Below are 14297 nucleotides of genomic sequence, written 5' to 3' on the forward strand. Positions count from 1 at the left end.
TTATCTTCCCTGCTTCAACTTGGGAAATGAGGAACTCCCATGCCACTGTATTCATCTTCTCTAACACCCTGGTACATGGTCAATCCATGATAGAGACTAATTAAACGTCTGATGAATGTGTGCTCGCGTGCACACAGATGGGTGGATGAATGCACGTGACTGAATACATTTATAAGGAGACAAGATTGAAAGATCTTCCTCACATTCTGAAGCACTTCAGAGATCTGAGTTTGCAAATTTCCAAAGAAACTTACCATTCATTCCTCGAGACAGTTCCTGTCCCCCAAATGTTCTGGCTTAAATCTAGAGAAACTCTCCCACTGTAGACAGAATATATTATTTGATTCACATTTTAAATGAAACTGCCAGGATGAGATGACCCTATAACTATTCACTGAGCAGCTGACATATGCTAAGGTCCCGGTGGGCCGTCTGAGACCTGGTACTGACTGCACATCAGTGGAAAAGAAGACTGTGATTCCATCATTGTTGAGGTTGTCCAGGTTGTCATGGTGGGTTTCAGAGACTTCACACAGGCAGAGGGATCTAGGCCGAGCCTGACAGGCTGGGTATTCATAGAGGTGGGTAATTTAAACAGGGGTGGGGTGGAGAAGAAGGGCTTTCCAAGTGGAAGCAAAGTCATGTCAGAGATAGAGAAACAAGAAAGAACATGCTTTAAGGATTTTGCAATTAGACCACTGGTGGTACTTTGAAGAACATTTGGCAGAGAGATCTATTTCAAGACATTTAATCAAAATCAAAGTGGGAAAAGTCAGGTGGAAGAATTTGTGGAAACGAAATGATAGAGAGCTTGGAGCAGGTGGGAACATTTCCAGATGATCTCATTCATTTCTGCAGCCTTCAAATTCCACCTACATACAAATAACTCATTTTATACCTCTGGTTCCTCAAGCTCCAACTTGCCTCTACTGAACACCTCACACTCAGTTATCTTCCTAAAGTGAACTCTGCAACCTCCTTGCCCCACATCTGTAATTCCAGGCAGGATAAGTGTAGCTCCATACACCTGCTGCTTAGGTCAGATACCTGGTTTATCCTAGATACATTCCCCTCCTCAGTTCCAGCCCATTAAAAAGTCGTGTCATTTCTACTAGCTTAGTTCAGTCCTCCACCATCTCTCACTAGGTCATTAGAGTGGGTAACACATGTTTTCTCATCCACTATGATCCGGCCTAACCCATCCTCCAGTATTTAACCAAGATGGTCTCAAAATTGCTTTTGTCGGGCCTCCCCGGTGGCGCAGCGGTTGAGCCCTGGGTTGCGAAGCTGCCCGCAGCCTCTGCAGCGCCGGTTCGATCCCCGGCTGCTCCCCGGCCACCAGAGGAGGGTCTCGCATGGCGCGCAGACCTCTCCTGCCGCCCGCTGCTCCCCTCAGCAGTGTACTTCGGTCCTTCTGCCTGCTCTGCTCCCGCTCTGGCTGTGGTGAATTCTCTCACCCTCCTGCGCTTCTGACTGTACCCAGTGCATGTATAAACAAACAAACAAACAAATAAAACATGCCTCTATAAAAAAAAATTGCTTTTGTCAAGCTCCAGCTCTCTGATCACCTGAGGTCCTTGGTTAACAGAAGGGAAGGAAGGAAGTGGGGAAAGGAAAGAAAGGAGGAAATAGAGGGTTCCCAACTCAGACAGCTAAAGCAATCTTTCAGAAGTCCTCATAAGCCCCATCTCCACTCTTTATTTGCCACTAACATTTTAGCATGATCGACAGGTGAGGCAGAGCAGCCTAGAGGTTAAGAATGTGTACCATGAGCCAGATGCCTAGTTTTGAATTCTAGCTGTGTGTCCTTGGCTGAGTCACTTAAGTTTTTGTGTTTCTGTCTCCTCACTGGGACAACTTGGATAATTACTGAATTAGCTCTTGGATTGTTGTGAGGAGCAAATGAATTAAACGCTCATTTGTAGCTTGTAGTGCTTCTAGTCAATATCTCTGGCTCTCTTCTGCTTCCTAGCACTTGGAATATTGTACATCTCCATCCCTATGAAATTAAATGTGCCTTGTGATTTACTTGGACCAATGGAATATGAGAGGAAACAACATGTGTCACTTCTGAACAAAGCCGGGGAAAATTACACTCCATGTTTCTTGTCTAGTCATGACAGTCACAGAATTATAAGTTGATATGAAATTGTAACGAAGGCAGAATGGGACAGTGAGCCAAGACCTTGAGGACAGCGGCCTTGTACTCCTGTGTAGCGAGAAATAGGTGTGTCTTGTGCAAGCTCTTGATATGTAGGGATTTTTGTTACCTCATGTAGTGGCAGGTGGACAGGGAGCAGGATCTCTATGATTCTATGCAGATGGGGTAAAGAAGTCCTAGAGCCCTCAGTGGCTTTTGCAGGCTTTCATTGGGATTTACCAGGCACATGGCAGGCAGGAGTGCTGGGAAGCCAGGAGGCTGGCAGGCCTCCCAGGCCCCAGCAAGTCTTCACTGCCTGGGCTCTCTGGCGTTCTCTGGTGGGCTCTGTTGCTCTGCTCCCTGCTGTGTTTCTGCTGGTGACCCCGTGACGCCGCCCTTATAAGCCCAGTCTCTCAGCACAGGTGTATCCACTTACGCATGCCCACACCCTACTCCAGGGTGCCCGCCATCAGGCATGCATTCAGGACCGCAGGGATCCGTCATCAATCCTAATGGCAGGAGGGCAGAAAAGCCTGATATTTTCACTTACCTTACACCTCAGCATAGCCTTGCCCAACCTAACTGGAGCATTAACTCCCTTGGAGTAGACCTGGCCTCTGTTAACTGCCAAAAACAGCTTCAGGAGAGAAGTGCAGCCACGTGGTGTGATGCAAGAACAATGTTCCTATCACCAACTGTAGGGTAAAGAAAATGTCAGGCTTTTCTGCCCTCTCGCCATCAGGATAGATGATGGATACTTGCGGTCCTGAATGCATGCCTGATGGCGGGCACCTGGAATAGGGTGTGGGCATAGGTAGATGGGATTCACCTGGGCTGAGACTGTGCTTTTTAAGGGCGGTGTCACGGGGACGCCAGCAGAAGCCCAAGAAAAGCCAAGAGAGAAGCAGAAGCAGAAGCAGAGAATGCCAGAGAGCCCAGAGAGAGTGTAGATTTGCTGGGGGCTGGGAGGACTACCAACCTCCCAGCCCCCTAGCACCCCTGCCTGCCATATGCCTGGTGAACCCCAATAAAAGACCTGCAAAAAAACCACTGAGGACTCTGACTCCTCCTTTACCCGGTCTGCTGGATCAGGAAACCTGCACTGTGGCCCATTCCTGACTTTACACCAACATAAAACACACACCAGATCATGTCACTGCTCTGTTGAAAACCCATCATTCGCTTCTCATGGATTTTATAATGAAATCGAGATCACCCGTTTGGTACAGACAGCTCTACTCACCCTTCCCCTCACTCACCTGCCCTGCTGGCCTTTTTTATTCCTTGAATTTACAAGCACCTTCCTGACAAAGGGCCTTTGTTCTTGAAGAGCTTTGGGCTCAAATTCACTTCCCACCTCTTTTTTTAGCTCCATGTCTCAACTGAAAGGTCGGCCCCTCAGAAAGGCTTTATCCACCCAAAGACACTCCTTCCCACTCTCATTATTATAGTCTCAGCACTTCTTGCTTTTCATACTATTTATCACAAGTTTTAATTATTTTAAGTTATTGTTTGTTCACTTATTTCCTGTTTATCTCCAGCACTAGAGAGAGAGCTTTATGAAGATAATCACGTTTCTCTTGTTTATGGCTTTATTCCCTGAACAGAATAGTTTTTGGTAAACTGTAAGATTAGTTAGGGAGGGAGGGGAAGGGGCAGAGGAGGCAGGAAAGTAAGAGGGAAGGAAGGCTGTCCTGGAATTAAACTCCTTCTGAAGGTGTCCTTGGTGGCGCAGGGGTCAAGATGCAAACCATGAAGTTATCCTCAGCCACTGCAGCAGGAGTTCGATCCCTGGCCAGGAAGCAACCCACATGGCGCAGCAGACCTCTCCTGTCTTGCCTGCTGCTCCCCTTAGCAGTGTATTTCAGTCGATCTGTCCTGTTCCCCACTCTGTCTGTGGTGAATCCTCTCACCCCCACACCTCTGGCCTGTACCCCAGTTCTTGTATGCAGAAATAAATAAATCTTTAAAAAAAAAATTCCTTCTGAGTGCAAAATAAAATGACTATTCCTAAAAGAAACCAAGACTTTATGAAGACTCCTGGCGTGGCAGACCTCTCCTGTCGCGCCCACTGTTTCCCTCAGCAGTGTATTTCATCAGTCTGCCTGTTCTGTTCCACACTCTATCTCTGGTGAATCCTCTCACCCTCCCCCACATCTGACCTGTACCCCGGTTCTTGTGTAAATGAAAAAATAAATCTTTAAAAAATAATTAAAAAAAAACCCCAAGACTTTAGCAAAGGTGGTAAAATTATGAAGCATAATAACGTCTTTTCGTGAACTGACATATTAGGACTTCCAGAAATGGTGAACTAAAATTAAAATATAAATACTTTCATGCCAAGATAGATAAGTCAATATAAATGCCCTTCAAAATGAACTGTTATTATAAGGTAATGCATATCACAAACACAAAAATCCTGAATCTGAATTATGCCTTTTAATTTGAACATTTCACTCAATAAAAATCTGATATTCTGGGTCCAAGTGATGACACATTCCAAACTAATGAAACATGCCTGTAGCTTATGAAAACAAATTAAGATCACCAAGTAAAATCAAAGCCAGGTGTATTTGCACAATTTGATGATATGAATGGATTAGAATCAGTGGCTTCTGCTTCACCATCTATAGCATTGAGAATCTTGGGAGTGACATGGTATATAGGCTGCATTTTCAAACATGAAGACATACAGAATATCCTTCCCTCTCCTATCCTGCTAAGAAACTAAGACAGGAGCCTCCCTGGTGGCACAGGTAGTTGATCGCAGCGCTGTGGAGCTGTCTGCAGCCTCTGTAGTGCTGGTTAGATCCTCGCTGGCTGCGGAGCAACCCACATGGTGCAGCAGACCTCTCCTGCCGCCCGCTGCTCCCCTCAGCAGTGTACTTCATCAGTCTGCCTATTCTGTTCCCCGCTCTGTCTCTGGTGAATCCTCTCACCCTCCCGCACCTTTGGCCTGTACCCTGGTTCTTGTATAAATCAATCCTTAAAAAAAAATTTGAAAAAAAAAGAAACTAGTCATTTGCGGTCCAAAGGTGTAAATGAACTAATGATGCACTGGCAGCCATTTAAGAGAGATCTTGCAGGCATCCAGGGTCAGGTGGTCACAATCAGCCTTGTGTTATGTTCCCCCGTCAGTCCTGCTTTCTATGTGTGTGTAGGGGTGAGACTGAGGGCTGGCAAGACAAGAGGCAAGTCAGGAGGCCCTTCAGCCCCCCAAAATCTCTAGGATCTTTTCCTGGGCTCTCGCTGGCTCTCCCTTTCCCACTCCTTTCCCCTTCGTGTCTTCCTTGAGTCTTCTATAGTCATACCACATCTGTCTTCTCACTGCTGCCTCTGCTGTTGCTTATACACAGCCTCTAGGCTCAGATGTGCACACTTACACATGTGTGCACACTTACACATGTGTGCGTACCCATACTCCAGGTAGCCACAATCAGGCACGTGCCCATGGTCCCAAGTGCCTTTTGCATTAACAAGATCAAGGATGCAGGTGATAGCCTAAGAGGCTGGTAGCATAAAAAGCCTGATTAATTCATTTACCCTACAGCATGGAATCTTATTCCATAACTAAACGGGAGCAGCTGCTGCTGATCTGCTCACTATCTTCTTTCACTCCTGAGAAGGCACCAAAAGCTGTATGCCTTGATCCCTAAAGGCACCCAAGTTGACACTACAATTTGAATCCTTCAGGTGGAAAGAGATTAAGTCAGATCTGTATAGCAGGAAAAGCAAAGAAGGTCAGAAGACCTTCCTGATCTAGGAAGGCCCCAGCTCCAGGGATCCATCTCCATTATTTAAATGAGCTGTTATTAGGAAGCTGCTGTAGGGAGAGGTGCATACTTTAAGTTTATAGTTCCCTTCATTTCTATTTTCAACAATCTATAATTGGATCCAGATCTTTCTCAACTATTGTGACTTTTCCTGTGTGAGCAAGGAAAAGTAAAATTAGAATTTAGGGGTTAGGGTCTATTAGATTTAATCTCATTTTCTTTCTGCTTCTGGAGTTTTTCAGGCTTTTCTTAAATCCAGAAGATAAATACTGGATGGGATCACTTAAACATGGACTCTAGAGAAACCAAAGGATCAGACAAAGTCAAACTGTAAGACTGAAGCTTGAAAGAAGCCCCTAGATCTGAGACTCTCAGGAGGGGTGGGGTGAGAGTGTGGTGGACGACTGTTGGCATTCTGATGGTGGGAAAACTATGGTGACCACACCTCAGTAGAAAAATGCTACATTCTGAAAAAATAAACAAGGGTTGTTAAAAAATAAAAATAAATAAATTTAAAAAATAAAAGAAGACAGATGGGTACCTCAAATGTCCATTGCTCAACATTTATTGAGTGTCTGTCTGTCTTGTGCTTGCTCTTTGCTGCTTGCTATATGGTTGGTTACAAATGAATGATAAAATCCTGCCAGTCTCTTACCTCTTCGTCTCAGTGAATTGCTTCTTCTATATGCTTCCTGCTGCACTCAGAATGAATGAATGCAGGAGTGAATGAATGAATAAAAGTTTGAATGTCTGCCTAAAAGAAGGCAACTGTTGTTTTTCTGGTTAAAACTCAGCTAGGATTACAAGCTTAGGTGACATTTAGAGATGCGGTAGCAAGAACCCACATACATTGTTTTAAATTTTTATTTGCTTACAAAAAAACATCGAAATAGGTTTGCAAAAACGTATCTGCACGTACAAAGTAATCCCTGTAGGTAAAGAGGACAAGCCTTGGAACACTGCTGGAAAGATTGTTCATCAAAATTGGATCTCTTTCTATCAGAACCAGTGGAAACTCATTATTTCACAAAACAAAATCCATTGAAACACTTTTTTTAAATCACCAAATTTTGGTGATTTTAGACTTTAGAAAGGTTATGTTCTAATGTATATTTTTGGATGCCTGTGAAACCAGTTACCAAGTGATCTCAGAGTTGGACAGGTCAATTAATCAAGAGGTAGTTTGTTCATACTCTCCCTTTTTCCTTTCAGCTAAGGCATTAGGGATAAGTGGCATTATATGTAAATCTGTCTGAATTCCTGTTCTGCTAGGATGTCATTTCCCTCACATGTAATCATATCTGTTGTTGGGACTTGAGCTCATGTAACACATAAAAGATTGCAGAGTTCAAATTGTTTGCCAATGTTTCTTTGAGCTCTTCTCTCTGAAAAAACAAATCATCTGGCAGGTCATTAAAGCAATAAAGAGAAATCAATCCTGTGGTGTCAGAGATTAAGGGGATTTTTTAAATATAATTTTTGGTGAATAATTACGATAATATTAGCAATATCCAAGGAGGAGGTTTAGACTGATGAAATGAGCTCGCTAAAGATCACATACAAACCAAATAATGACATTCTTCTTGAAAGTGATTCCTTAAGAGTCTTGCAGCTGGTCTTCCAGTTTCTCCTGAGGCCATCAGATCTCAGGGCCCCACAGTGCCATGGCCTCCAGCTCGTCTTGGACAGGGGTGAATTCCGGCTGATCAGGATGGGGAACTAGAGAGGAAGAGTGGGTATAGGGACTTGATAGGACCCAGGAACCCATCAACAGATATTCTTCCCTCATGAGGATCCACAGAGACACAGACTTGGTGGTTAAACTGCAGAGATATCCTGGCCAAGGCAGAAAGCTAGTAGCCCTTCTGGGCTGCTTAGACCTTCCCCTGAGGTTCCAGATGGTTAGTTAAGAAGAAAAGGACAGCTACATTAAAGAATTGTTAGAAAATTAGAACCACAGCCAGCTGATTAAATATTATGTTTTATTTACAAAAACCCCTGAAAACTCAGCAGAATTATGAAGGAAAAATAAATTTAAAAAGTTGATCTCATGTTAGAAGTCCATCACCAGGGACAGGCAGTAGGAAGGGGGTGAGACAGGAAGGCGGGAGAGGCGGGTGGCCCGGGAAAGAGATGCCCATCTACCTTCTGTGGGGACCGGTTAGTGAAGGAGGCATATTAAGTAACTTTATTATTGAGCCTTCAGACAGGGGAGTTTTGGATAAATTCTTGGCAGGCACACAGTTATGTATCTATAACCATGCTGATACGGACAGTTGGTTTCTAATGATAGTTGACACAAGTGCTTGGGTAACGTTCCAGTATTATCCCTGTACGTGTTTGGAGCAGGGAGGACTAGAGTGGCAGTGGGCAGGTGGGAAGCAGGTGAGGCGGGGAAGCGGAGTGCCCATTGTTAGGGGCGGGGCTGGGCGGTGGTCAACAGGGCAGTTGTGGATCCAGAGCCAATGTCCCAGGCCCAAGTAATCAGAGTGGAGGAAGCCACTTCAGTGCTGGTAATCATTGTAAGGGATCAGATCTTAAAAGGGATAAGGAGATTTGGGAGAGGAGGGAGGGAAGAGATGAACACAGAAAAACACATCAGCAAATCTTTGACCAGTTCCTCTAGCAAATAGGTTAACTTTCTCTTAAAGCAGAAAATCTAATTTCATTGACTAATATGTTCATTGACCCAAAGCAGACTCTGACCCTCCCCTCTTGATGCTTCCAAGAAAATGTCTCATTGCACAGCCCATTAGCATGCAGACTGCAGATGTTTTAGGAAGCATAATGTTTTCAGAATCTCAGTCCAGTAGTTAGTCATGAGGCAGGGACAGCCTGAGCACATTGGTTTCTTCTTAAAATGATCCGTGGTCACAGAAAATGGGCACAATGTGACCTGAAGGAATCTAGAGGGACTAGAAGGGTTCTCCTTATCAGGGGGAGAGTTCTAAGTTTGAGGTTTCCCAGAAACAAGAGTAAAATCTTGCAGGATATCATGGCCACATCACAGCAGTTAGTGTAGCATGAGGGGCCAAAGAGAATGGCCTCCAGTGACCAAATACAAGGTCAGAGGCCAGGTCAGTGCGACTGGCCATTTGGGAGCAAGGAAGACTTATTAGAGGTGTGATTATTTTGAATTTCCTCTTCTGGTTTTTAAAAGGCAGCCTCTATGGTCATTTGCACACTATAGATGATGCCTCTGGATCATTTGGGATTCCAGCTCTCCCTCCTCCTAGAAGTGATCTATTTTTACTAGTACCCCCTCACCAATGTGGCACTAACCACAGTAAAATAGCCCATGAGAGGCTGGTACTTACCTCCCACCCCATAGCCAGAACATGAAGAGGGGTCGCAGTATCCAGGCTGGCCAGAAGGACCTTGTGGTCCAGGTACACCCAGGTGACCTGGTGGGCCTCTTGGTCCAGGAGAGCCTGGGGGCCCAGGGCTTCCTGGCCGACTCTCCCCTGAAGGTCCTAGGAAGCACCCACAAAAGAAGACAGTTGGTCTTTTACTAGCACAGGGTTAGTTTTGAGTCCACCAAGAAGTAGACAAACTCTTACAAGAACAACCTTGCAAAACTGAACATCTAGGGTGATCTGGCTCCTTCTACTGACTGAGTTCTTATTCCTAACTGGACAGAGAATCATACTGAAATCACATGATCTCCTGGATCATGCTTTCAGTCAGCTCATGAACCTCTCGCCTTTTACTCCAAGTGAATAGAAATTCTTAATATTGTTTTCTCTAGGGAGCTTTTGTTTTCCAGTGCAGTTCCTTACACACACACACACACACACACACACACACACACACACACAACTACACTCAATTTCAACCTCATCATAGGCTCCAGACTATTTTAATTGAAATAAAATATTCTGGATCTGAAAGAAATAAACTTGGAGGAATAAAATGAAAAGTTGGAAGTTGGACCCAATATACTAATCCAGAATTTCTTTAGGCTAATTTATGGTACTTAAGAACAGAGACAGTGTAAAAGGGGAGATGGATTAAAACTTGTGTGGATTTAAGAAATATGTCAGGCTGAGATTTTTGGTTCATCTTTAGGCCTGGACTTCAACAATGTTTAAAAAGGGTTATTTCAACTAGAAATTAAATTCAATGAAAACAGTAACAAAATTAGAAACAAGTATCACCTAATATTTGGAAAATGCTGTGGCTGTCAGATACAGCCGGTTCCATTTAATAACATTCACCAAACATCCATTCTGTATAAGGCATGTTGCTAGTAGAACAGTTCCTCATGTAATCTCTAATAGGAGTATTTATTTACACTCAAAGGGAAATTATTGCATAAATAATGTTTTCTAGAATGGGTATTTTACCAAAATGATTACTAGGTTGGAAAGAAAAATTTATAAAGCTTTTGATTCAATGTGACCAAGACTGACATTAGAAACATATAATAGGATTGCCAATTTATGATGCTAATATTGCATATGATCATCTGGAGATCATTTGAAAGCAGACAGTAATATATATAAAACTCAAAACTTACACCAAACTTATGTGTTCTTCGAGATTCCCAGCACCCCTTGGAGGTGAGCTGGGGCTGTGTGACCAGCCATTGAAGCTTGAGTGTAGCTGACATACGTCATTCAGCATTTAGAGAGTTGAGTGCTGATGTGTCTGCTTTGTCTTTTTCCTGGAGGTCTTTTGTTTCGAAATGTGGGGAAGACACCTTATTCATATCAAACTATATGTAAGTGTGAAATAAACCTGGATGGGGTCAATCCAGTAAGCATTTGGAATTGATTTGTTACTGCAGCCTGGCTTAGCCTCGCCTAACTCATTCAACCACTGAGATCCCAGAATATGCTGTAACTCGGGGCACTTGTGTATTTGGAGGGAGGTTCAGCACTAACAAACTGACTTCCCAATAAGATGAGTTAGAAACACAGTCATTTTCACTAGGATGCAAGAGTGATGTCAAGTGACTGTACAGATTTAGGATGCCACCCTCCGGTGAGGTAGGGAGACTTACCTGCTGGTCCAGGGGGTCCCCTTGGCCCTTGGGTTCCAACGCCAGGATTTCCTTTTTCTCCCTTTGCACCAGTTAAGCCTGTTTTTTTTTTTAAAGAAAGAAAACAAAAAGTCCTTTTTAAAATAAAATCTGGGCAGTTCTATTTTTCTGGATTTCACAAGGACCTCTGTGATTAAGACAAAGATGTGAATTGATTTGGCTTGGGGTTATGGCTGCTACATTACCCCAAGTGAATGGGTGAATGAAGACATCCATTCTATCTGCCTGGCTATCTTCTCCTACCTCTAGCCTTTATGGACACTGTCCAGTAATATCCTTTGTGCCAGAAGAAAATCCATGACTTTACACTGAATTTAGTTGCAATGCCTTTCTAGTCTCCTTTAATCTGAAATAGTCCCCAGGTCCTTGTCCTTCAGGGCATTGGTATTTCTAAGAGTAACAACAGCTATTTTGTTGCATCTCTTTGCTATTTGCTTACGACTCCCAATCCCTGGTTTTGGCATGAACACCCCCCAAGTGGTGGTGTCCGGAGGCATCGTGTCAGGAGGCATAAGCTGTTGGGTGTTCCGTAACCAGCAGTGCTCACTTGGACTAGTTGGTGAAGCTGGTGCCTACCCAGGTTTCTCCACTGCAATGTAACTCTTTTGCCTCTTGTGATTTAAAATGGATCTCCCATGTCTAATTCACAGAAGATAATTAGGGAGATAACCTAAATGTCTACTTCTGAGAAAACAGTTAAGCATCATGGGACGTTTAAATTAAAGCCTGACCCTGCTGACTCGCGCAGTCACATCTAGAAGGTGAGTGCTATTTCTGAGCACGTAGTCTGGATTTGCAGCTCTGCAAGTCTCTCTCTCTCCTCCCCCCTGAAGGGGTCCAGCCTGCCAGGGTTGGCCTGTGTCTTTGCACGCACCAGGCCCTTGGACGTATGCAGCTGGCACTCCACAAGTAGCACAATAGAAATCACAAGTGAGTATGTCTAACATTTTCCTTTTGATCCACCCTGTAATGTATCTGCAAAAGGCATGAATTATAATTAGGCAGCCGAGTTCTGAAGAGCATGAGTTTCCATTAAAAACTTGGAAGCTTCAGGAAAGGCTGTGTTTGATTTGGCTGATTCAGCCCTATAAAATTCTAAACCTATTCATATTTCTTTTCCACCGAGCAGGCTTCTTATTCCAAATAATTTACCATGCTGTTAACAAACTATACATTTTCATGGGCAAAAACTAAAGGGACATATCCTCTGACACCACCAGAAGCTTCTATCACAAGATCGCTGGACAGGTGAGAGCATGCAGTTTGGAGGCGCCACCAGACTGAGGGGGTTGGCTCAGACTGGGGGTTACATCCCAGAAGGTCTCTGGCGTCTGTCTGTCATGTGAAACAATGCTTTGCAGTAGCAGAATGCGGAACTGCATCTTTGTGTAATTGCACTTCCAGAGAAATGATATGTGAGTTGGCAAAGCCTTGAAGGGAACATAAATTAAAATAACCAATTTGATAAGCCACAGGCATGCAAGCAATTTACAATTTTTATAATACATATTAACTGGAGGCAAATTAGAAGACAGAACAAGTAAGACTCCAGCCCTTGAAAGCAATTGTTTCTATTATTTTATAATTTCCAAAGAGAAAAGAGGCCGTGTCATAGTTGCTCTGGGAATCATTGACAAAGGAAGGACCAATGAGCACCTAACTGTTTTTCACCTGCACATGTAGGGATGGTCCCTCGACTTGAAGCTTTGGTGTCTGCTGTGCACCTTGTGGCCACCTCCTGGAGTCAAGGTGGGCTCTTATAAAGGCCCTCCTCCCTGTTGAGGTTGTCCAGGCCACCACTGATGTGCTTCCCTGACATGCGCACCTATTGCACATCGCCTAGGTGGTATTTTCTGAGCTCACACAAGACCAGCACAGAGGGAGTGGGCAGGGCATGGACCACCCAGAAACTTTGAGTGCTTTCTCAGTCTCATCTGGATTGAAGAAGCATACACTTTACTCAGAGAGTCAGCATTTCATGTTCGATGGCTAAAGCTAATCAAGTTGTTCTCACAGAGAATCACCCTGGGTACCTCTACTGGGTATTACCCTATTAGCCACAGCTTCAGAGAATTGGATAATAATTGAAGGCAGTGTTTTCAATTGAAGGTAGGTGTGAAAGACTCTGTCTCATGTACATGTGGGAATTTAGTAGAAACAGCCTCTTCTTTTGTTAGAATTGAAGTCACTTACCCATAGGGAACCACTGATTTTTAAAGAGTTAGAACACAATAAAATTTGCCGATGACGAACACCAGGCTGCTCCTGATTAACTTCTGAGGTTGACTCAGATGTCTCTCATGACCTGGTGGTGCCCAAGACTCAACAGAACAATGTAGCTTCTCAGGATTACCCACCAGCAGAAGACCCAGGAGATGAGGCTGAACAGGAATCTGGGCACAAGAGCTAAGAAAGTATTCTCGGAAATGACCCCCCGATGAGTATCCCCCCCACTTCTCCCTCTTTTATGCATAAAGAAAGCAAAAGGAGGGAAAGATTGGGGAGCAGAAACTCTGGTTATTTGAATCTTTTAACTATACAGAGAAAAAGAAATAAACTATGATATTACTTGAAATGCAAGTCAGCATAAGAGAGGAAGAGCCTCACAAAAATATTTCAGCTTCTCAAAATTCCTCAAGTAAAAAAGAGAAAAATTGTAAGAATACAGTACATATTAGTAGGAAATTTTAGATTTTATTATACTTGGAATTATGATCCCAGTACAATATATTAATTTTTGGCCATGTGTTTGTTTATCATTCCCAGACTCGGCAATATTCACGGCCATGACAACTGCACTTGGTTAGAAGCTCTTTTATTTTGGGATGAAAATAGCATGTTAAAAAATCAAAATGTAAGTACCTAAGATGAGGAGTGAAATGAAAGGCTAAGCTTAGAGACTTCAAATCTCTAAAAATAGATGTGGATATAATCTTGAAATGTCTTGTAGGCCCTGATGAAAAGGAAGGCAGCCAACTATAAAGAGTTGACTACACAGTGAAGTCCTAGAAATTCAGTCTGTAATTGTCCATGAGTTGACCAAGGGGAGTGAAGCTGGGCATAGGGCTATTCTTTTTTTTTTTTTAAAGATTTATTTATTTATACAAGAACCGGGGTACAAGCCAGATGTGTGGGAGGGTGAGAAGATTCACCAGAGACAGAGCAGGGAACAGAACAGGCAGGCTAATGAAATACACTGCTGAGGAGAGCAGCGGGTATGACAAGAGAGGTCTGCCGTGTCATGTGGGACCCTTGCTGGTATGCAGGGATTGAACCAGTGCTGCAGAGGCTGCAGACAGCTTCACAGAGCTGCGCTCAACAGCCTGCACCACCAGGGGAG

The 14297-nt window shown here is 43.7% G+C and overlaps 1 protein-coding gene across 3 annotated transcripts in view; it reads right to left on the reverse strand.

The window, feature by feature from the left end:
- Nucleotides 1-6472: 6472 nt before the first annotated feature.
- COL14A1 (collagen type XIV alpha 1 chain) overlaps nt 6473-14297 on the reverse strand; it is a 161158-nt gene continuing 153333 nt past the window's right edge. Inside the window, exons 46-48 of one of the 3 annotated variants that reach the window (XM_037502239.2) lie at nt 10919-10996; nt 9231-9386; nt 6473-7632 (exon numbers count right to left, since the gene is read on the reverse strand). In XM_037502239.2, the coding sequence (XP_037358136.1) occupies nt 7553-7632; nt 9231-9386; nt 10919-10996 (314 nt within the window). In that variant the 3' untranslated portion in view covers nt 6473-7552. The other 2 variants (XM_054692006.1, XM_054692008.1) reach the window with 2 other exon arrangements.

This window comes from Talpa occidentalis, unplaced genomic scaffold (assembly GCF_014898055.3).
Source record: "Talpa occidentalis isolate TD23 unplaced genomic scaffold, MPIMG_talOcc4v2.1, whole genome shotgun sequence".
NCBI lineage: Eukaryota > Metazoa > Chordata > Mammalia > Eulipotyphla > Talpidae > Talpa > Talpa occidentalis.